At 43.7% G+C, this 24,581-nt stretch overlaps 1 protein-coding gene across 3 annotated transcripts in view; it reads left to right on the plus strand.

Moving 5' to 3' along the window:
- KNTC1 (kinetochore associated 1) overlaps positions 1 to 24,581 on the plus strand; it is a 389,498-nt gene that overhangs the window by 1,688 nt on the left and 363,229 nt on the right. For 2 of the 3 annotated variants that reach the window (XM_077461857.1, XM_077461860.1), the window contains exons 2-3: positions 16,282 to 16,430; positions 21,240 to 21,360. In XM_077461857.1, coding sequence (XP_077317983.1) covers positions 16,299 to 16,430; positions 21,240 to 21,360 — 253 coding nt within the window. In that variant the 5' untranslated portion in view covers positions 16,282 to 16,298. Of the gene's footprint in view, positions 1 to 3,754; positions 3,860 to 16,281; positions 16,431 to 21,239; positions 21,361 to 24,581 lie in introns of those variants that run through there. The other variant, XM_077461858.1, reaches the window with a different exon arrangement.

Genomic DNA, 24,581 nt, shown 5'->3' on the forward strand with positions numbered 1-24,581 from the left:
CATATCGTTGTTCCTACTTAGTAGTAGGGGTGCAACGGATCAAAAAACTCATGGATCGGATAGTTTCTCGGATCAGAGTCACGCATCGGATAATTTTTCGGATCAGCAAATAATTGAATTTGCAAAAACCTGTGAAAATTCCACCACCATATAGTCCCCACTGTAATATCCACAATCTCCTCCACTTTAATATCCAGGACATCTCCCCCACTGTAATATTGGCTAGGTATCGCCAAGTATTGGCAGAGTATGGAGGGATGGCTGCGACTGCAGTTGTCACAGAGCAGTGCTGTGGGCACTACAGATCCAGCCCACAGCACTGCTGCCATCCGATCTCTCCCCTCCACTGTACAGATCAGTACAGAGAGGGGAGAGAAGAACCAGCATCATGACATGATGCTGGTTTGTTTACAAGTGATCGCTCTGTCATTTGACGGAGCGATCACATTGTAAAGGGCTGCCGGGTGTACAAAAATGGCCAATGCTCCGGAGCTAGGCCCTTCCTAAGGCAGAGGCAGCGGATTGTGGGGTGTGCCGATCCGAACAGGATGACCCGTACGGATCGGTGACGATCCGTTGCACTCCTACTTAGGAACAAATGTTATGTCTCCTCTCCTGACAGAACAGGGATTTGTGCATTTACACACACAAATCCCTGTTCCTGCTCTTGTGCGCGCGATTGTGCCCGCCGGCCATGCGCTTCGGTTACCCCTGGGGTGCGTGTGCACCTGCTATCGCCCTTAAAAGGTACAGATGTACCCATACAGCGATTTGCAGGATTGAACCACTTTGCCGCCATATATCAGCGTGAGCCAGTCGGCAAGTGGTTAAAGTGATCGTAAGGCTCAGTTCACACATATGCGATGAGAGGCATTACATGTGCAATGCGAATTTCAGCCAAAGTGTATGACTTAAATCGCATTGCATTTGCACCAAAATGGTGCAGGAACCTTTTTTTGGTCCACACTGGAATCTGATTGCATTGGTGTTCACACCTATGCAATCATATTTTTCACCATTTGACAGTTGGCGCAGCGATATGTGAACTTATCTGGGGGTGTCGTTAACTTTCTATTATATAAATCACAAAGAATCAATAAAAAGTCCCAATGTTAAGAAAATATGACATCTCGATAAAAACAGTCCAATAGGTGTAGGTCCACACAAAGGAAAGTGCTGGGAAGAATCCATCTCCAAGAAGGAAAGGTTCACACACACTCTTACCTAGAGCTGCACGATTCTGGCTAAAATGAGAATCCTGATTTTTTTTTTTTGCTCAGAATAAAGATCACGATTCTCGCGGCGTAACATCTTTCACATTATGCAAAAAAATTGGGCTAACTTTACTGTTTCATTTAAATTCATTAAAGTGTATTTTTTCCCCAAAAATTGCATTTGAAAGACTGCTGCGCAAATGCAGTGTGACAAAATATTGCAACAACCACCCATTTTATTCTCTAGGGTCTCTGCTAAAAAAAAAAAAATGTGTATCATATTTGGGGGTTATGAACTTCTGAGTAATTTTCTAGCAATAAATACAGATTTTTAACTTGTAAGCACCAAGTGCCAGAAAAAGGTTTAGTCTTTAAGTGGTTAAACTCCCCTCATCATTCAGAAATAAGTGAAAGTGGTTGTAAACCCTTACAACACACTTTCACCTACAGGTAAGCCTAGATCAGGGATATGCAATTAGCGGACCTCCAGCTGTTGCAAAACTACAAGTCCCATCATGCCACTGCCTCTGGGTGTCATGCTTGTGCCTGTCAGTCTCCTTATGCCTCATGGGAGTTGTAGTTCTGCAACAGCTGGAGGTCCGCTAATTGCATATCCCGGGCCTAGATTAACCAGTTCCCGACCAGCTCCTGTACTCATACGTCGGCAGAATGGCACGCGGCTGGGCAAAGTAACGTACCCTGTGACCGGTCCCACGGACTTGATAGCCGCGGGGATACCCGCAATCGTGTCATGGATCTCAAGAATGGGGAGATGACGATGTAAACAGCATCTCCCCATTCTGCCTAATGACAGCACACTGATCGTCTGCTTCCTGTCGTCGGGAGCAGCGATTAGTGTGATGTCACACACAGCCACGCCCCTAGACAGTTAGAATCACGCCCCTAGGATACATACACTTAACCCCTCCCCGCCCCCTAGTGGTTAACCTCCTCACTGCCAGTGACCTTTTTACAGTAATCAATGCAATTTTATAGCATCAATTGCTGTATTAATGCCAATGGTCCCAAAAATCTGTTAAAATTGTCCGATGTGTGACGCTAAAAATTTTGCGCAAACCAATCAATAAACGCTTATTGAATTTTTTTTTATTTTTTACCAAAAATATGTAGAATACGTATCGGCCTAAACTGAGTTCAAAGCGTTTCAAAGCTTCTCGGCGGCTTTCGCCTAATTTCGGCCGTTCTCGGCTATTTTCCGAAAGCCGCCGAGTGCGGCCAGAAATAGCCGAGAGCTACCGAGTGCAATTTTTAAACGGCAAAGACACTGACAAGGCTGCAAATGATTGACAAGGCTGCAAATGACACTGACAAGTCTGCATTAATGGGCATTTAAATGTAAGTTGTTGTTTTTTTTTTTTCCTTAAACTTCCCTCCTAAAAGTTTTTTTTTTTTCTTTTAAATTCCCTCCTAAACTTGGGGTGCGTGTTATACACCAATAAATACGGTATAGCAAAAAGTAAAAAAATGTGTTGTTTTTCAAAATTGTTGCTCTTTTTTTGTTTATAGCGGAAAAAAAAAAACGCAGAGGTGATCAAATACCACCAAAAGAAAGCTCTATTTGTCTGGGAAAAAATGACATCAATTTTGTTTGGGAGCCACATCGCACGACCACACAATTGTCAGTTAAAACGACGCTGTGCCAAATTGCAGAAAACGCTCTGGTCAGGAAGGGGGTAAATCCTTCCAGGGCTGAAGTGGTTAAGGCTTACCTGTAGGTGCTGTAAATATCTCCTAAACCTACATGGTTTAGGAGATATTTACAATTCCCCATACGAGGATTCCTTCTGCACATGCGCCAATGTATTCATCCAGCCATCCAAAGGACCATGTAAAATTGTAGCCATCATCCCTAATCAGCAATACTCATCCATTCATTCATTAATCCATCCATGCTCAGCTGTATCCAGCCGTACTCATTCATATGCTCAGTCACCCCATTCATACTCAACCATCCCCATTCATGCTCATCCATGCCACTAGAGTGCCTCGCAAAAGTGTAATAGGTAGTCAAATTAGATTTGAAACTTATGCCCCTAGCACACCTGATGGTGCTCCCTGCATGTTGGGCCTCTTTGTGTAAAAGTCTCACACATGTGGTATCGCTGTACTCAGGAGTAGGAGAATCTATTTTGGGGTGTAATTTGTGCTATGCATATGCTGCGTGTGAGAAATAACCTGCTAATATAACAATTTTGTATTAAGAAAAGGAAAAAAAAAATCTTGATTTTGCAAAGAATTGTGGGAAAAAAATACTAAATACCTTGGAATGTCTACTTTCCAAAAAGGGGTCATTTGGTGGGTATTTGTACTTTCCTGGCATGTTGGGTTCTCAAGAAATGAGCTAGGCAGTCAGTACAACAGGTGTGATCAATTTTCAGATTGGCACCATAGCTTTTGGACTCTATAACTTTAACAAAGACCAAATAATATACACAGATTTGATTACTGATTTGCAAAATTTTATAACGGAAACAAAGAAAAATGAATTTTTTTTTCTTTTTTTTACAGAATTTTCTGTCTTTTTTATTTTTATTTTGTGTGCTAAAAAAGAAAATACCCAGCGGTGATTAAATACCACCAAAAGAAAGCTCTACTTGTGTGAAAAAAGGACACATTTCATATAGGTACAGTGTTGCATAACTGAGTATTTGCCCTTAAAAATTTGATTGCACCGAAAGCTAAAAATTGGTCTGGTTAGGAAGGGGGTTTAAGTGGCCAGTGGTCAAGTGGTTTAAAAAAACAAAAAACAAAACACTGATCACCCTCACAGTGCGTTTTCATCCTCATCCATTGAGAGATGCAAAAATTATTAGACTGTTGAGTTTTATACTGCTGCATACAGGTCCAGTCAGCATGTCTGGCGATTCCTATAGAGTTGTCGATCCAGAACCAAGGCGGTTTACTTCTGTCGGTACTTGGAAAACCTAACCACATAAGGAATGCCTGCTGTGGTTATGCATTGGTAATTTGACGCTAAATACCACTATTATAGCAGCAGCTTGCTGCCACAACCCCGGCATTTTTAAAAACGGCTGGCGGTCCTCTTTCAGATAAGTGGTCTAAGCAGCAGATTCACAAAAGATCACTTTTATTGGTAGCGCAAGAGGGGTCGTCTCCGCCGCTGCTCACCAGAGCCGTCGGTAGCGGCAGAGACGGTCGCATCTGCTCTCCTCACAGCCTGGATGCCCAGTGAGGGAAAAATGGTCCCCACATGGCTCCATAGCATTGGAGGTTTTTTTTTTATTTTTTATTTTTTTAAGTAAAAAAAAAAAAAAGAAATGACCTTTATTTTATTGGATTTTAGTATAAATATGAGATCTGAGGTCTTTTTGACCCCATATCTCACATTAAAGAGGTCCTGTCATGTATATATATTTTTTTTTTTATATATATTACAAGGGATGTTTAATAAAAGTGACCCAACTTTTTTTTTTTTTTTAAAAGGACCATGTAAAATTGTAAAAAGTAAAATAAATAAGAAAAAACATTTTTTTAGGCGCCAAGTCCCGCCGAGCTTGCGCGCAGAAGTGAACGCATACGTAAGTCGCACCCGCATATGAAAGCGGTGTTCAAACCACACGGTAATGCCGCAATTGTTAGAGCGAGAACAATAATTCTTGCACTAGACCTCCTCTGTAACTCAAAGCTGTTAATCTGTAGAGATTTTTAAGTGCCCAAGTTTGTCTGTCGCCATTCCACGAGCAGGCGCAATTTAGAACTGTGAAATGTTCAATTTGGAACGGTGAAATGTTTGATATCAATTTATATATTATTGTATAGAAAAAAAATTGTCTTAACTTTACAGTACTGCCATCTTATTTTTTTTTTTATTCAAAAAAAGTGTATTTTCTCCAAAATAATTGAGCTTGTAAAACCGCTGCGCAAATACGGTGTGACATAAAGTATTGCAACAACTGCCATCTTATTCTCTAGCGTGTTAGGAAAAATAAATAAGAAAAAAAGTGTGTGTGTGTGTATATAAAATATATAAAATATATATATATATATATATATATATATATATATATATACACTGCCTTGCGAAAGTATTTGGCCTCCTTGAACTTTTGAGGGAAGAATCACCAACAAGTGGGACACAATTGTGAAGTGGAACGAAATCTATTGGATATTTTAAACTTTTTTTAGCAAATAAAAAACTGAAAAGTGGTGCGTGCAAAATTATTCGGCCCCTTTACTTTCAGTGCAGCAAACTCACTCCAGAAGTTCAGCGAGGATCTCTGAATGATCCAATGTTGTCCTAAATGACTGATGGTGATAAATAGAATCCACCTATGTGTAATCAAGTCTCTGTATAAATGCACCTGCTCTGTGATAGTCTCAGGGTTCTGTTGAAAGCGCAGAGAGCATCATGAAGACCAAGGAACACACCAGGCAGGTCCGTAATACTGTTGTGGAGAAGTTTATAGCCGGATTTGGATACAAAAAGATTTCCCAAGCTTTAAACATCCCAAGGAGCACTGTGCAAGCGATCATTTTGAAATGGAAGGAGTATGAGACCACTGAAAATCTACCAAGACCTGGCCGTCCCTCTAAACTTTCAGCTCAGACAAGGAGAAGACTGATCAGAGATGCAGCCAAGAGGCCCATGGTCACTCTGGATGAACTGCAGAGAACTACAACTGAGGTGGGAGAGTCTGTCCATAGGACAACAATCAGTCGTACACTGCACAAATCTGGCCTTTATGGAAGAGTGGCAAGAAGAAAGCAATTTCTCAAAGATATCCATAAAAAATCTTGTCTAAAGTTTGCCACAAGCCACCTGGGAGACGCACCAAACATGTGGAAGAAGGTGCTCTGGCCAGATAAAACCAAAATCCAACTTTTTTCCCACAGTGCAAAATGATATGTTTGGCGTAAAAGCAACACAGCTCATCACCCTCAACGCACCATCCCCACTGTCAAACATGGTGGTGGCAGCATCATGGTTTGGGCCTGCTTTTCTTCAGCAGGGACAGGGAAGATGGTTAAAATTGAGGAGAAGATGGATGCAGCCAAATACAGGACCATTCTGCATGAAAACCTGTTGGAGTCTGCAAAAGACCTGAAACTGGGACTGAGATTTATCTTCCAACAAGACAATGATCCCAAACATACAGCAAAATCTACAAATTAATGGTTCACAAACGTATCCAGGTTTTAGAATGGCCAAGTCAAAGTCCAGACCTGAATCCAATCGAGAATCTGTGGAAAGAGCTGAAAACTGCTGTTCACAAACGCTCTCCATCCAACCTCACTGAGCTCGAGCTGTTTTGCAAGGAAGAATGGGCAAGAATTTCAGTCTCTCGATGTGCAAAACTGATAGAGACATACCCCAAGCGACTTGCAGCTGTAATCGCAGCAAAAGGTGGCTCTACAAAGTATTAACGCAAGGGGGCCGAATAATTTTGCACGCCCCACTTTTCATTTTTTTATTAGTTAAAAAAGTTTCAAAAATCCAATAGATTTCGTTCCACTTCACAATTGTGTCCCACTTGGTGATTCTTCATAAAAATTTTATTTTTTGTATCTTTATGTTTTTGAAGCCTGAAATGTGGCAAAAGGTTGAAAAGTTCAAGGGGGCCAAATACTTTCGCAAGGCACTGTATGTGTGTTTGGGGGTTCGAAGTAATTTTCTAGCAAAAATAATTTTAACAAATTTCAAAAAGAGGCTCAGACATTAAAGTAGTGTTGTACAGAAAAAAAAAGATTTTTTTTTTTAAACTCGCCTCTAAATGCCTGGGATCCCTTTTATAGTCTGCCTCCTTCAGTGCCTGGGCTGGTGACGTCACTTCCCCTCGGCACAAGAAGGGCTCAGCTCTGCCCCCTCCCTCCTGCCAGAAATCTGGGACACGTGACAGGTCCCAGATGACTTAATTTCTTCCAAAGGTTGTTTTGGCCTTTCATCTAAAGGACATTGTGCTTCCGTCCCTATGTCCTCAGCCATCACATCCCAAAGGGGTTGCTTTGCATTCCTTGGACGTGGTCCGGACTCTGCAGCTGTATCTGTCTGCTACAGCTCCTTTCCGGAGGTCGGACTCGCTGTTTATCAGTGGCTGGTTCAAAGAACGGCCTGGCATCTTGTCGGCCACCACTTCTTGGTGGATCAGACAGATCGTCGTTCAGGCTTATGCCTTAAGAGGTCAGGCACCCCCTTTCCTGTCATGGCACATTCAACCAGGGCTATCGGTGCCTGCTGCGCTTTCCGACATCAGGTGTCTATTTCCCAGGTGTGTAAGGCGGCAACCTGGTCATCCGTTCACACTTTCACAAAATTTTACAAGGTTGATGTGAGTGAATCTTCGGATGCTTGCTTCGGCTGCAAGGTTTTGCAGACAGCTGTTTAAGGCTGCAACTTTTCCGTTGAGGAGTTCTGGTTGTTATGGGTGGATTTTATTTTCTTGCTGTTCCCACCCCTCGTTTTTTGACACTGCTTGGGGACGTTCCTAAAGTCAAGGTTATAGGTGCTGTGCCAATGAACAAAAGTGAAAATAGGATTTTTGTACTTGCCGTAAAATCCTTTTCTCTGAAGTTCGTTGACGGACACAGCACCCACCCCTCCTGTTTATGTTTTTACTGCTTTTTGATGAACTGAGCTGCTGGAACCAGAGTGAGGGTTATAGCCAGTAGGACTGCCCCCTGGGCGGTACTGTGCAGTTTTGCTGTTTTTACATGTTCTGCCTAGTCCTCTCCTGAAGGTGGCGATATAACCCTAAGGTCAAGATTAAAGGCGCTGTGTTCATCAATGAACTTCAGAGAAAAGGATTTTACGGTGAGTACAAAAATGCTATTTTTCCCTTATCGTCTTTCAGGACAGCACATGAGACCAGCTCCTCCCTCCAGGGAACAGGAAACACCAACTCCACCATATTTAAAAAGGAGGCCTCCCCACAGCCTCTCAGTTTTTGTTTCCTCCAGCAAGGGAACATCTAGTAGGAGCCAAGGTCTCTTATGGGCTATCCTGAGAGGCTAGGGCTGCCTACCCCAACATACCTTAATTTTTTTTCCAGAGGGACTACTCCTCCCACACTGCGCCAAAGGGTGTCTGGGAAGTGGGCTCCTTTTCTCCCTTTTTCAGCTCAGGGAGAGCAGAAACTGTTCCGGGGGGCTGCTCCTTAGACGGCGGTGGCTGTTCGCGGGCAATAATTTGAAAGAACGTGGCGGCGTTGCATACCTCCGCCATCTTGGTAGAGCAGAGGTTTTGGCCGGCTGGAAGTGAGTTATCCGAGAGGGGGGGCGGCGCTGGGAACAGGCGTTCTTGCTCAGGGAGAGAAGGGAGGAGTAGGCTGGTGCCTAGTTTCCGGTCGGGCGCAGCAGCGTTTTTGATTCCTGGAACCACTGATCGGTGCAGTACCACTATGGAGGCAGTGGCAGCGGCAAATGGGGCAGGCATGGGCACCAGCAAGGCCCAGGTAAGGGGGGTGGTTTATGGGCAGTCTACCCATTTTACTTGGTGTCTTCCCTCACAGATCTCTTTTCCCCCTTGATGGCTGGGGTCTGTCTGGGCATCTTGATGGCTGGGGTCTGTTAGGAGGAAGCTCTGACTTATTAAGGATTGGTGTTGTTTTTTTTTTTTTTTTTCGTCAATAATTTTTCTGATAGGCTAAGATCTCAGAGCCAGCTATCAAAAAGAGATGCCCCGCATGTAAAACAAAATTGCTAGAGGGTTGGAAAAAGACTTTGTCAGATATGCAATTACTCTTTAGTTAAAGAAGAAGCTTCTTCCGCATGCAGTGAAATAATTGCATCAGTCAAGAAAGAGCTAGATGCTACCATCCAGGCCTTCCGCCCTTCTCTTGCAACACCATCCCTGAGTCAGGCAACTACCTCAGACCCCTCCCAGGACTCAGTCAATCCCAACGGTAGAGGCAGAGGCTGTTCCTCCTATCCGAAGGGAAGGTTCTCCCTCACAATCCTAGATACAAACTGTCCTTGGAGCAAGTAGACAGTCAGTTAAAAGCAATATATGCGACTTTGGGATTAGAAGAAGAAAAAAGAATTATCGCTGCATGTTGGAATGTACGCATGGTTTAGTGAAGCAAAAAGTCGCACTTTCCCGGTGCATTAGGTCATCTCGGAGACCATTAAAAAGGAATGGGCGGATCTGGAGAGAAAGCCCTTTTCCCCAAAAACGCACAAGAGGCGTTTTATTTTTTTCCCATTTAATGAGGACCCAGAGTCGCTTTTGGAGCAAGGTTCCCAAATTAGACGCAGCCTTTTCCCAGGTGTACCAATCAACGGATTTAGCATTTAAGGACATGGGTATTCTGAAGGATCCTATGGACAAGAGGATGGATCAGCAACTTAAAAAAGCCTGGCAGTCTATTATGGCAAATCTTAAACCAGCTATGGCTACCACCTGTGTCTCCAGAAATATGGAATTCTGGCTGAATCAGCTAGAGGCACACATCATGGCGGATTCACCCAAGCGGGAGATTCTGGACTCTTTTCCGACTCTAATAGCTGCTGTAGCCTATATTTCTGATGCCTCAGCAGAATCAATAAGGATGTCAGCCAGATCCGGGGCCATGACTAATTCTGCCAGGAGAACTCTATGGCTGAAGAAGACCTGGCCTGGCGATACAGCCTCCAAAAATAAATTGTGTGGCATTCCCTATTTAGGAGATATCCTTTTTGGTCTGGATCTTGAATCTGTTTTAGATAGAAATCCTTTCCTATGAAGAAGAGAAAACAGCCGGTTAGGCGTTGTTTTTTTTTTTTTTTTTCGACCTCAAAAGAATCAGGGTAATGGACCTCAAGAGAAAGGAAGGGATTGGTCAGCACAGAGAGGTAAGGGCAAGGGAAAAGTCCTTTTCAATCCTCCTGCGTCAGCCAATAAAACGTAATGACTCTGCTTTGCCGGTGGGAGGAAGGCTCCAAAAATACCTTCCTCTTTGGGCAAACATGACAAAAAGCCCTTATATTTTGGCTATGCTGACCTGAGGATACAAATAAAGTTTTTGGAACTTCGTCCAGAGAGGTACTGTGTAGCAGACGCACCAAAGAACACAACGAAGGCCCTGGCCATGAAGAACCTGTTGGGGGATCTGATGCATCAGGGGGTTGTGGTGCAAGTTTCTCCGGAGGAACGATTCCAAGGTTTATATTACCATATATTTCTGATAAGAAAACCGCCAGGAAGATTTTGCCTAAATTCTCAATTTAAAACCATTAAACAAATTGGTTCAGTACAGGAGATTCTGCATGGACTCCATCTTTTCGGTAAGAAATCTCTTGGTCAGGGGATGCTTTATGGCAGGGGTTGACAAATTTGCTTGGAATCTAGGAGCCAGCTAAAAAAGTTAGGAGCCAGGTCCATGACAGCTATCTGGACCTGTCCCTGGCCTGACATGGAGACGAGTGAGGGGGAAGATAGCCCCCAGCCCCCCACCTGTCTCCAAGTCATTGCCCGTAGCTCTTAGAGGGACATTTTATTTATTTTATTTTTTTCAAATGACGATTTTTTTTTAAATTGCATTTTTGCTGTAAATGAGATGTGAGGTCTCTCTGACCCCAGATCTCATATATAAGAGGACCTGTCATGCTTTTTTCTATTAAAAGGGATTTTTACATTCCTTGTAATAGGAATAAAAGTGACACACTTTAAAAAAAAAAAAACAGTGAAAAAAACGGAGACGGGATACCCCCAGCTGTGCTGTCCCAGGCGCCAGGTCGCTAATTCTAGTCGCAAATGCGACCTGGTGCCCGGGTTTTGTCGAGCCCTGCTTTATGTCATCGATCGACTTAAGAGATGCATACCTTCATGTGCCTATTGCAGCTCAGCCTCAGAGGTATTTCAGGCTGGCAGTAAGAATGGGAAAAGAAGTACTGCATCTTCAGTTCAGGGCTTTCCCATTTGGTCTTTCTTCCGCCCCACAAATTTTTACCAAAATGATGGCGGAAGCTCTGCTCCCCTTCGGCTGCAAGGAATAGCGGTTATTCCATATCTGTACGACCTTCTATTCTTTGCCCCTTCCAGAGAGGGGTTTGCAGATAGACCTAGTCAAGGCCCTTATTCATCTGGAGGCCTTGGGCTGGATTGTGAACGTTCAAAAATCAAATTTCATTCCAGCACAGAGTTCAGTTTTTAGGTTATCTGACCCGGTGGAGTAAAAGATTTTTCTTCCAGAAGAGAAGAAAGAAAAGGTCCTAAGTGTAGTAGCCAGCCTTCAGACAAACCAGGAGGTATCAATCAGAAGGATTATGTCAGTCCTGGGAACCTTGACCTCTGACCATTGCAGGCCCCTTCAAAGTTTTCTGTTAAGAGTTTGGGATCACCGTCCAGAAACTTTGGACACAAAGGTGAAACGTCCCAGTGTAAACAGGGCTCTTTGGTGGTGGAGAAGCCAGGCAGTTTTGTTAAGGGGCCTACTCTGGTCTTTCCCAGCAGAAGTAAGGGTCACAACAGATGCCAGCTGTTGGGGATGAGGAGCCCACTGGGGGCAAAACATAGCACAGGGAATTTGGTCCCAAGCCGAAGCAATAAGATCATCAAATTGGAGGGAGTTAAAAGCAGTCGAGCTAGCCTTGGTTGCCTTCTCACCAAGCCTTCAGGGGTCCCATGTGCAGATACTGCCAGACAATGCCACCACGGTGGCTTACCTGAACAAGCAAGGGGACACAAGGAGTAGGACTCTACTATTGCTAGCATCAGAGATCCTGGAGAGGGCAGAAGGGCACTTGCTCTCCCTGTCAGCAGTTCAACTCAAAGGTACTCTAGACAGAGTAGCGGATTTCTTAAGCAGACAAAGAATTCAGGAGGGATAATGGAGCCTAAATCCGGAGACATTCACGTTAATCACACAGAGGTGGGGATGCCCGCAGGTGGATTTGTTTGCATCAAGAGAAAATGCTCAGCTCCTTCATTTCTGCTCTCTGCACCGAGACAGCGGTTCGATGGGGATAGATGCCCTGGTGCACCCCTGGAACTTTCACCTGGCCTATGCCTTCCCTCGATTTCAGCTAATTCCCTTGGTACTGAGAAAGATACAAGAGGAAAAAGTGTCAGTCATCTTGATCACTCCATTCTGGCCAAAAAGAGCCCAGTTTTCCTCAATCCTACAAATGTCTGTCGAACCATTTTGGCAACTTCCCTCAGACAGGACTTGCTACTTCAGGGCCCAGTGTATCACCTGGATGTAGCCAGATTGAATATCACTGTGTGGTATCTGAGGAGCAGCTGTTGAAAAACAAAGGCTGAACCCCTGGTGGTCCAATTTACTCGCCAGCAGAAAGAAAGTGACTAGAGGCATCTACGCAAAGGTTCGCAAAGTTTATAACCATTGGTGTCATTCAGCAAACCAAACTGTAGGAGACATTGTATCAATTCTGGAATTTCTACAAGAGGGGGTAGACAAAGGTCTGGCAATTAGCACTTTTAAGGTGCAGGTGACTGCCTTAGGGGTATACCTGGAACAACCTATTTCCTTAGTCCTCTTGGTTACGAGATTCTTTAGGTCACTTAGCAGGTCCAGACCAGTCCCGGTAAAACATTTTCCGAAATGGGACCTATCAGTGGTCTTATAAGCACTTGCAAAGGATCCGTTTGAACCATTACAGGCAATTTCATTAAGGATTTTGACTCTTCAGACGGTTTTCTTAGTTGCAGTTACGACTGCGAGAATAATTTGTGAACTACACGCTCTTTCAGTTAAAGAGCCTTTTTTGTTGATTTACCCTGACAGGATTGTGCTTAAAACAGATCCAGGGTTTTTGCCAAAGGTGGTGTCGGTACATAATGGATCGCAGGAAATAGTCCTGCCAACTTTTTGTTCTAATCCTGCAGGAAGTAAGAAAGCATTATTCTATAATTTAGATGTAAGAAGAATTTCGTTAAATTACTTGGAGGTAACAAGAATCTTTATTTCTTCAGACTCTATTTGTTCTGTTTTCTGGTAGCAGAAAGGGACGCCAAGCATGAAAAGGGTGAATTGCCAGATTGCTAAGATTGGCCATTTCAGAAGCTTATTTGCAAATTTAATTTGTCTGCTCCTCTGGGGATTCAAGCACACTCTACTCGAGCTCTAGCCACTACATGGGCTGAAAAAGCTAGTGCCACCCCAGCCCAAATTTGTAAGGCGGCCACGTGGTCAAGTTATTTAACGTTTGTCTGCCATTACAGACTGGATCTTCTGTCAGCAGGAGATCAGGCATTTGGCAGAAAGGTCCTGCGGGCAGTGGTCCCTCCCTAATTGGTAAGTCTCGATCATCCTCTCATGTGCTGTCCTTAAAGACGATAAGAGAAAAGTCAAGTTAGACTTACCGGTAACTTGTTTTCCAGGAGTCTTTCAGGACAGCAAACTACCCGCCCTTTTCTTGTTTATATGTATATGAAGGTGTGTATATATAGATAATTATTTATATATGCTGTGTTTAACCATATTCTGATTATGTGTTCCAGCTTGGACCAGAGGTACTCTACTACAACTGAGGAGCTGTGGGGAGGCCTCCTTTTTTAAATATGGTGGAGTTGGTGTTTCTTGTTCCCTGGAGGGAGGAGTCGGTCTCTCATGTGCTTTCCTGAAAGACTCCTGGAAAACAAGTTACCGGTAAGTCTAACTTGAATTTTCGGCACACTGCCAAAAGAAAAATATTGCTGATAATGGAGCCGGGCCTGGGTGAAGCCCTGCCCCTGGTGCCATATGCCATATGTAGGTGGCATATGTCAACCATCAAGGAGGAACAAGAAGCTTGGCTGCAGCACGGATGGTCCCTCACGTCCTTTGGGCAGAACGACATGTACTGGCCCTGTCGGCCATTTACATCCCGGGAGTAGAAAACTGGCAGGCTGACTATCTAAGTTGCCAGAATGATTGTTGCATTCAGAGGTGTTGAGGCTTATGTGCCTGTGGTGGGGCACACCAGACGTGGATCTCCTGGCCTCCCGACTCAATCGAAAGGTGCCGAGGTTCGTATCCAGGACAAGATGCGTTGGTGGCTCCATGTACCGACTGATCTACACCTTTCCTCCACTAAAACTGTTACCACGTCTGCTCCGCAGAGTGGAGGCCGAGGGGATTCCAATGATACTGATTGCCCCAGATTGGCCTCGGCATCCCTGGTACGCCGACCTAGTACGCCTGGTTGTGGACCCTCCCTGGCGGCTACCGATACGAGAAGACCTTCTGTCTCAAGGGCTCTTCCTGCTCCGTCGATCCCCACTGAGCAGGAAGATGACAGGTCCATCCCTGCACACTGTGCAGGGACGGATCCTGTCAGAGCGCCGCTCTCCCCTATGGTAGATTGGATGACGGACCGCAGAGGATGCAAACGTAGGTTTTTCCTCCGTCACACTTTTTCGGATTGGAGCGGGTCAGATGTCAGCGGACATGTCACAGATGACATCCGACGCTCCATAGAGGTCTATGGAGCATCCGTTCAGGTCCTCCTAAAAAACTGACAGACGGATCTGAACGTATCGGTCATGTGAAAGAGGCCTTAAAAATTCTCCTGATTCTGATTTGCAAGTTGGCCACATTGAAGAGCTCTCCTCCTTTATTTCTGCTTGGGATATGCGAAGGAAAATTGTTAGCTTTAATTTTCCCTCCCCTTTTCTGCATTTAATGACATAGCGCTAAATGAGGACCGAATGCACGTGCTCAAGTCAGTCTCTTGCTCAGAGGATTAGATCCAGATCATCATACAGCAGTATTTAGTTAGCTTGGCGTGCAGTTCGCATCTTCTGCACACTGGGGTTTATTTAGTAAAGCTGGAGAGAGCAAAATCAGGCTCACTTCTGCATAGAAACCAATCGGCTTCCAGTTTTTTTTTTTTTTTTTTTTTGCCAAAGCTTAATATTGAACAAGCTGAGGTTAGAAGCTGATTGGCTACCATGCACAGCTGCGCCAGATTCTGAGTGCGCCAGTTTTAGTAAATCTACCCCAGAGACTGTCAGCACTTTGAAAAGGGGCATGGTCAGATATGCTTGTTATGTACTTGCAGGTATACTGCCTATGGAAAGCCTGAGCACAAGCTGGACTACCAAGATGGATGCTGGTATCACCAGTGACACATCTCCTTTTATATATTTTGTTCAAGTCTGTTTTTTGGGCATTGTACGCACACATTGTTATTCTAGGCTGAGTTTTAGGTTATACTTATGTTATGTTATACCCTTTGCTAATGTAAATCTGATTAACAGATTGATAATATAGCGCTGCCAGACTGTACTTGGGAAGTTTCATTTTTAAAGTGCTAGTAAACTTTCCATTCTGACTTTCCTGCGTTACAATCTCTCATAAACCATGTACGTGGCGCAGTTTACATTCTGCCTAACCTTTTGCCATTGTGTAGAAATTTAGCATTGTTCACTCGAATTACATCACTGGTGCATGCGCATATCTGCGGTATTTCACGGCACACTGTGCGATTAGTCCATCCAGGAAGATGCTGTGCCTATGTCATCCACTCTCTGGCATTGCAAACCCTGTTCACACTGTCCTGAAACACCTCATGTGACTTGCTACATCACAAGGGGGGGTGTAAACATCGGCACTGATCATGGCACAAGCATAGAGGAGAGACAGTACATCAACCATTGCCATACCGTGCTTGTGCGAGATTTCGGTCATTACTGTAAGGAAGGGTGGAAGTAACACTCAGTATAGATGCTGAGGACAACAGAAAACATGGTGCTGGCTTCAGATGGGAAGCCTAAAACACAAAATAAGCTGCAAGTTAGAACAATCAGAAGGGCATAATTAATTTAAACGATATAATAAGCTTTTGTGTACTGGCTATATTGGTTTTCATCAATGGGCAGGGGCACTTTTAACCCTTTATTCGGCCGCTAGTGGGGGTTAAAAGCACCCCGCTAGCGCCCAAAAAGCGCCTCTAAAATGACGACAAAATGCCTCTAAAACTAGCGGCGCTTTACTGCCGACACCCCCGCCCTGTCAGTGTGAAAGGGCTCTAAAGGCTTTCCTTGTTGATTTGATTTTCCAGTTATTTCCATAAAGTGCCACCTACCCTGATACAGATTTAAATAAAAATAACATTTGTTGGTATTGCAGACTCTTTTCATGTTTGACCATCAATTTTATATTTCCAGCAAACCCTGCCATCAATATGTGGAATGATATTGAAATTTTAGCAAATGATGACACTGGAAGCTGCCGTTTGAACATTGATTCACGGCAAGAAAGTGGCACCTCTTTATATCAAGTGGACACGCTACTTAAAATTTCATCAACTGAAAAGGTAAGACTTTTTTTTTAAAAGGCAAAACATATTCTGCCACCTTTGTTTATTGTAATAGAAACTGAATCTAAACAATCACTAGAGCTGGCCATACACGTAGCTAATTATTGTCTGTTTTCTGATGAACCGATAGCAGTTCGAACCATGAAAGGCCTTGTTGGCATCCTCACGTGACCTCTTGCATTAGGGAAATTAAAGCAGTAGGGTTTTTGGAGGAACAGTGGATGCAGCCACTGTTTTGAGTATTCTACCCATTCCAGCTGTTGGCATACAAAAGCCGGCGCTGCAGATTTGCAGCTTTGTCCACTTACACTGTTTATTGTGGATAGGGGAAATCTAACACACTTATGCTGCGTACACACTAGGGCTGAAACAACTAATCGATTATGAAATTAATCGATTACTATTTTCATAATTGATTAATCGGCCAGTAACATATGGGGTTAAAAAAAAAAAACTAAAATGAGCCCTTTATAGTACAAAAATATAATCGCTACTGTAAATATTACTTTCACTGTTCTACAGTAAAAAAAAATAACCCCTTCCAGTAGTTATCTGCTATTTTTTGTACTATAAAGGGCTAATTTTAGTCTTTTTAACCCCATTATGTTACTAAACATCTTAGTTCTGGTTCACATCTATATGTTGGTGCTTTTTGCAGAAACGCACTACAGTTAATTTACATGGTTTCCTATGGGACACGTTCATATTTGTGCTGTTTTCAGTCGCTGCATATTTGGAAAGGGTCAGCGACTTTTAACGCAAAACAGTGCTTTTTTGGTTCAATATACTTCAATGGAAAAGCTGCAGAATAGAATGTAAAGTATTTTTGCAGCAATTTGTGTTTTTTAATCTGCCCAAATAAAGCAAAAAATGCAAATTGCAGTATAATCACGTGCGCAAAAATCAAAAACGCACAGCAAAAAGCAGTACAGAAACATCAAAAGCAAAAGCTGCATAGGTGTGTACTGAGCCTTATGCTGGCCTCAAGGATCAATTTTCAGGTGAGAATATTCAGATAAAAAATCTTTGTACATTCACTGAAAGAATTTTGTTTAAAATTTTCACTTAATTTCTGAACAAAAACCACATACACTGTCTGCAAATTCCTTTGACCGAGAAGTTTTCTATTTCCAAATTTTCCTGTCACTGTGGTTGAAAATGAACGTCAATTTGGCCCACTTTATTTTTTTTAAGGCTATTAAGCAATTAATCGATTATGAAAATAATCGTTAGTTGCAGCCCTAGTACACACTACCGGTCTTTTCGGCAGACTTGGTCCGGTGGGCCGGATTCTGTCGGACAATTCGATCGTGTGTGGTCTCTAGTGGACTTTTTCCCCCAAAAGTCAGACGGACCTAGAAATAAAACATGTTTTAAATCTATCTGACGGACTCAAGTCCAATGGACTAAAAATTGGAAAAACCGTCTGTGCTAGTCCGACGGACCAAATATGACGCAAGGGCAGCTATTGGCTACTGGCTATTGAACTTCCTGGTTTAGTCCCGTTTACGTCGTCCTGTTTAAAACGAACTGACTTTCGAACTGACTTAGTCCGGTCATGTGTGGCAAAGTCCGTTGGACCTTTGCCGAAAGTCCGTCAGGAAGACCGTCGGACCTAGTCTGGTCGTGTGTATGCGGCATAAGGGTCGCTTAAATTTCTACCTTTTTTTTTGGAATTAACTTTTTTATTTTCTCTTCATACCACAGTGCAAACTGCACAAAGTTTCAGACCTGTGACTTTCATCAGGTACTTGTAACATGGATAAACCTACTATATATATATATATATATATATATATATATATATATATATATATATATATATATATATATATATATATATATATATATATATATATATTATACAGTGCCTGTAAATATTGATTTAGTTGGTAGTCAAATCTATAGCAGCAACAAGGTGTTTGAGAAAAGTATTTATAGATAAATTCTTAATTTAAGCCTATTATTTTGTGCACCCAACTTAAATACTTAAAATGATTGTAAAGTATTTGTTTTGTTTCCCCCCCCCCTAAAAAATAAATATATATATATATATATATTTATTAAACATGTTAAGCCCCATACACACGATCGGACTTTGTATAAACTTTCCCGTGGACTTTTGTACAAAGGGCGTTGGCTGTAAATTTGTATTGCATACACACAATCTGACTTTTTAGGCAACAAACACGAACGTAGTGACGTTTCAATGTACTGACGACACTTCAAAAGTTGACTTTCAATTACTCCAGTGCCACCTTTGGTCAACTTCTGTATTGTTGTCTGATCTTTTGCATTGGTTTGGAGCATGCGTGTTTGTACTTTGTACAAAAGTCAGATGGTTTTGTGTACACACGATTGGACTTTGCTCCATCGGACTTATGTTGTCAAAAAGTTTGTCCATTCTCACAGCCAACAAAAGTCAGATGAAAAATGAACAAGTTTGTCCGATGGAGCGTACACACTGTTGGATGTTTCTCCATGTTTGTTGTCAAAAAGTCAGATCGTGTGCACGGCCTTTAGACTTACCTGCTCTGTTGCAGTGGATTTGCATAGAGCAGCCCGGATCCACCTCTTCTCGGGTCCCTCTTCTCTGATCCTGCCCCCTCCCTCCTGCTCAGTGCCCCCACAGCAAGCAGCTTGCTATGGGGGCACCTGAGCGGAGTCGCAGCTCCCTGTGTCCATTCAGACATGGAGCCTCGTCTCTCTCTCCCCTGATTGGCTAGCTGACTTTGACAGCAGCGGGAGCCATTGGCGCTACTGCTGTTTCTCAGCTAATCAGGCGGGAGAATCTTGGACAGCTGAGACACTTGTGGACATGGCTGGGCAGAGCGGGACCTCGGGTAAGCGTTAGGGGGGCTGCTGCACACAGAAGGCTTTTTATTCTAATAACTAACTAAAGGCAAAACTTTTACTTTTTGGATAGAGTGGAGACTGTCAGTTTTTATTGCTGTCTGTGCTCCTGTTACAGAGATATTATTACTATACAATTACTATACTATATAATTACTATTTGTTCTGTTTACCATGATCTGTGAAAGTTAAAGAAAATCACAACTTTTGGATTGTCCCTAGAAAAGTAATAGAGGGGAAATCTTCCAATGGGGACACTATTTCAGGTGACCTAAGGATCCCCAAGGAATTCCCCTAATTTGCAGGAGTTTCCTCTCACTGCCTGTTTGGCTATGGGACAGGAAGTGAAGGGAAATCTCCGCAATGGTACACAGATGGCAATAAAAAAAAATCTGACAGGGCTTATAATCCTCCCTTACTCCATCCAAAATGGGGGGGGGGGGGGGAGTTTTGCCTACAGTTCTACATTAATGCATAAAATGCTTTATGATAAAAAAAAAAAAAAAAAAAAAATCTGCCTTTACAACCCATTTTAAAGTGGTTCTACAACCTTAGGATTCTTTACCTTAATGCATTCTCTGCATTAAGGTGAAAAACTTGTGTTCTGGATTCCTCTCCCCATTGACTCCTGCTGCTTTCAATCAAATCTTAACAAGGGGTGGGGCAAAGCCAAGCCATGGATGTAGGCAGAGGGCTCAGGAGCAAGCCCACACGAGTACCCTGTTGGCAAGCAGCTTACTTGGGGGGTGGGGGAGTATTTGCAAGGGGGACAGAAGCGGGAACACTGGTGGAGGATCCAGGTTGCTCTGTGCAAAACCATTGCACAGTGCAGGTAAGTACGAATGATGGCTACAGCACGGACCTGCTTTGCCAGGATGACGGGGCGGCGCACTCTGTGATCAGCGAGTCTGAGACTCGCCTGATCACGGATCGGAGCAAGGGTCGATCCCGACCCCTTACCACGTGATCAGCTGTCAGCCAATGACAGCTGATCATGTGACACAACAGAGCCGGCAATTGGCTATTTTTCCTCCTCGCGCTGTCAGCGAGGAGAAAAAAAAAAGCCAATCAGCCGCCAGCTTATCAGTGCCCACCTGCCCCCTGCCAGTGCCACCTAGATAATAAAAAAGTGCCCCTCATCAGTGCCACCCATTAGTGCCCACAGTGCCACCTATCAGTGCCCACAATCTGCCTCAACAACAGTACTGCATCCCAGTGCCACGTATCCGTGCCCATCGGTGTCATCTACCAGTGCCCATCATTGCCGCCCATCAGTGCCCTGCAGTGCCACCTATCAGAGCCACCTATCAGTGCCATCTTATCTGTGCCCATCAGTACTGCCTTATCTGTGCCTATCGGTGCCACCTTATCTGTGCCTATTAGTGCCGCCTTAACTGTGCAAAATTTTATAACAAACTATGAAACATGATTTTTTTTATTTTTTTATTTTTCATCTTTTTTTGTTTAGCAAAAAATAAAACTCCCAGCTGTAATTAAATACCACCAAAAGAAAGCTCTATTTGTGGGAAAAAAATGATAAAAATTTCATTTGGGCACAGTGTTATATGGCCGCGCAATTGTCATTCAAAATGCATCAGCGCTGAAAGCTGAAAATTGGTCTGGGCAGGAAGGGGATTTAAGTGCCCAGTAAGCAAGTGGTTAAACTACAGAGGTGCTGAGAAGAGGCATTTCAGATAGCGCAGTCAATGGATGAATCAATACTTGCAGGCAGCAAAGGTACCACGTGATAGATAGTCCCTTGAAACTGAATGTAAAGCAAACACGTATATTTTTTGAAGGTCTGACAATATTTTTTAATTTGTGTCATCGTCGGCCTGACGATACTTTTTTTTGTTCTGGAAGGTCTTATGTATAGTTCTAATGAACTCTGTAGTTTTCAACGTGCAACTTTACTATATTTAAAAACTTATTTTTTTCTTTTTTTTCTTTAAGGTGATTGTCAATCCAAAACTATTCGCCTATAGTTCAAATGAGGGATGTGTAATTGTTGCTGACAAATCTGTATGCCTGCTTGATAGCATTTGTCAGTCTCTGCAGCTCCAGTTACAGTTTGGTAAGTGCCAAGGATTGCAATCATATGCATTCTGTAACTCAAAACAAAAGAAAATTGTGTAAAGTTTAGAATAATCCAATTAAAATGACGCACTCTAGGTCCTTGTACAGTTGATGCTTGCTTAAAAAAAACAATAGCATCCAACTCTCTCCAGAATCTGTAGAAAGACCTCCTGGCTGCAGCTAGGGTAGTTATTCCTCGACAGTGGAGATTGACGACTATGCCTTCCTTTCAGGATTGGGCGATGTTATGTGGCCCGTATAAGAGATCTGGAAATTCGGCTTAGAAAGCTGGACAGGAGTAACTGTTCTCCCTCACCTGGACCTCATGATCCATGTTCCGCTACTCCTCGGAGTTCCTTGCTTGGGCTGAAGGTGGCTCTGCATACACCCCATGACGGCTATGCTGGAGTGCATTTATCTATTTATTTATTTTATTTTTTCTTTCCTTGCTCTCAATAATCTCCTTTTTTTATTTTCTTTTCCATCTGCCTTTTTAATCCCCTTTTAAGTGTATAGTGTTCAGGGCCCTGGTATGCATTACTAGTGTCGCCTCCTTCGTTGGTCCCGACTACCTGGAAACGCGCTCAAAATGAGCGGACTTTCCTCCGCATGTTGGGATGGAGTATTGGGAGTACAGTCAACCCAGGGCCTCTGGTCGGGGGAGGAATCCAAGTTGCCGATCAATGTACTTGAGCGCCGAGCGATCAGGCTATGCCTCTCCACATGGTCGATGAGACTTCGAGGACGTCCGATCAGGATCCAGTCAGACAATGCCACGGCGGTGACATATGTCAACCATCAAGGAGGAACAAGAAGCTCGGCTGCAGCACGGGAGGTCGCTCACATCCTTCGGTGTGCAGAGCGACATGTACCGGTCGGCCATTTACATCCCGGGAGTAGAAAATTGGCAGACGGACTGCCAGATGCTGGACCCAGGAGAATGGTCGTTGCATCCGGAGTTGTTCAGGCTTCTTTTGTCTGCGGTGGGGCATACCAGACGTGGATCTCCTGGCCTTTCGGGTCAATCGGAAGGTGCAGAGGTTCGTATCCAGAACAAGAGATCCTTGGGCTGATGCGTTGGTGGCTCCATGGGCTCAGTACTGACTGACCTACGCCTTTTCTCTGCTGAAACTGTTACAACGTCTGCTCCGCTGAGTGGAGGCCAAGGGGATTCCAGTGATACTGATTGCCCCAGATTGGCCTCAGCGTCCCTGGTACACCGATCTAGTACACCTGGTTGCGGACGCTCCCTGGCGGCTACCGATGCGAGAAGACCCTTCTGCCTCCAGGTCTGATTCTCCATCCTGCTTTACCATCGCTGGTTTTAACGGCATGGCTGTTGAGAGCCAGGTGCTAAGGAACCAAGGCCTGTCTGACTCAGTGATTTCAACTATGTTGAAGGCACTGAAATCTTCTCGGAAGATATACCATCGTATATGGAAGGCTTATATCTCGATCTGTGAGGAGATGGGGTGGCGTCCGCACACCCATTCAGTTTCCAGGATCCTGCTATTCCTACAGCGAGGAGTAGACCAGAAACTGGCTTTAAGCACCATTAAGGGACAGATATCAGCCTTGGCTGTCTTTTTCCAACGACCCCTGGCATCTCACTCTTTAGTGAGCACCTTTTGTACAAGGGGTCCGGCATGTAGTCCCTCTGGTGCATCCACCCTTGCCCTCGTGGGATCTGAACCTGGTGATATTGGTGCTTCAGAAACCGTTTGAGAACATCAGGGAAATTCCCTTGTTGACTCTTATTCAGAAAGCGGTCTTCCTAGTGGCTATTACATTGGCCAGGAGGGTTTTTGGAACTGGCGGTCTTGTCTTGCAAGTTGCCCTATCTTGTTATCCACAAGGATAAGGTGGTGTTGCGGCCGCAACCTTATTTTCTACCGAAGGTGGTTTTGGCTTTTCACATCAATGAAGACATTGTGTTACTATCTCTGTGTCCTAAACCGACACATCCTAAGGAGGTGGCCCTCCATTCCCTGGATGTGGTCCGCGCTCTAAGGGTATATCTATCTGCCATGGCTCCCTTCCGAAAGTCAGACTGTTCGTTTCCTTAGCTGGTCCAAAAAAGGGATGGCGGTCTCTTTGGCCACCATTTCCTGGTGGATCAGACAGATTGTGGTCCAGGCTTACACATTGAAGGGCCAGGTGCCCCCCTTTCCTGTCAATGCCCATTCCACCAGGGCAATTGGGACCTCTTGGGCTTTCTGACATCAAGCGTCAGTTGCTCAAGCTTGTAAGGCGGTGACTTGGTCGTCCGTTCACACTTTTACAAAGTTCTACAAGGTGGATGTAACCGCATCGTCTGATGCCTGCTTTGGCCGCAAAGTTTTGCAGGCAGCTGTGCAATGTTGCAATTTTACACTTTTCTATTAAAAAAAAAGTTACCTTTTTGAATATTAATGCACTTTGCTGCATTTGTTGACCGCAAGTTCCGATGCGCTTAGTTCAGATGGTGAGCACATCTGGTTGTGGGTGAAGTTATGTTGCTGTTCCCACCCCTCGTTATGACACTGCTTAGGGACGTCTCTATGGTCAAGATTACTGGAGCGGTGTCCGTCAATGAATGCACTCACCGTAAAATCCTTTTCTCTGAAGTTCATTGACGGACACAGCACCCTCCCCTCCTATTGGTTTACATTATACTGCTTGTTGATGTACTGAGCTGCAGGAAGCAGGTTGAGGGGCTATTACCAGAGGGACTGCCCCCTGGGCGGAACTGTAAAGTTCTGTGTTTTTTTTTTTTCTTCACATGTATTATAAGTTCTGCCTAGTGCTCAACTGAAGGTGGCATAATAACCCTATGGTCAAGGTTACTGGAGCGGTATTCGTCAGAAAAGGATTTTACGGCGAGTACAAAAATCCTATTTTTTCTACTTTTTACATTTATGAAAGTAGACATTTGCTTCTTTTCTGTATATGTTAATCTTTCCATACTTTTTTTTTATTTTTTTTTTATTTTTTTTCCAATAAAATCATATTGAACTAAAAAAACAATAGATGGATGTTCTCAAACTTCATTATGAATGCTGCACCACTAAAACATTATACAGGGTAGATAAATAACACAGTAACAAAATTTTTTTTTGGTATGGATCAAAATTAAATTGGCCTGTGCCTAATTCATAAAAGCCATGCATCAGGTTTGGTACAAGTACTGAAACTTGTACTAGATTCAGGTAGTTCTTACTACTGCCATTTTTAGATTCT

Source organism: Lithobates pipiens, unplaced genomic scaffold (genome assembly GCF_037356315.1).
Source record: "Lithobates pipiens isolate NorthernLeopardFrog02 unplaced genomic scaffold, aLitPip1_a1.2 Scaffold_3, whole genome shotgun sequence".
NCBI lineage: Eukaryota > Metazoa > Chordata > Amphibia > Anura > Ranidae > Lithobates > Lithobates pipiens.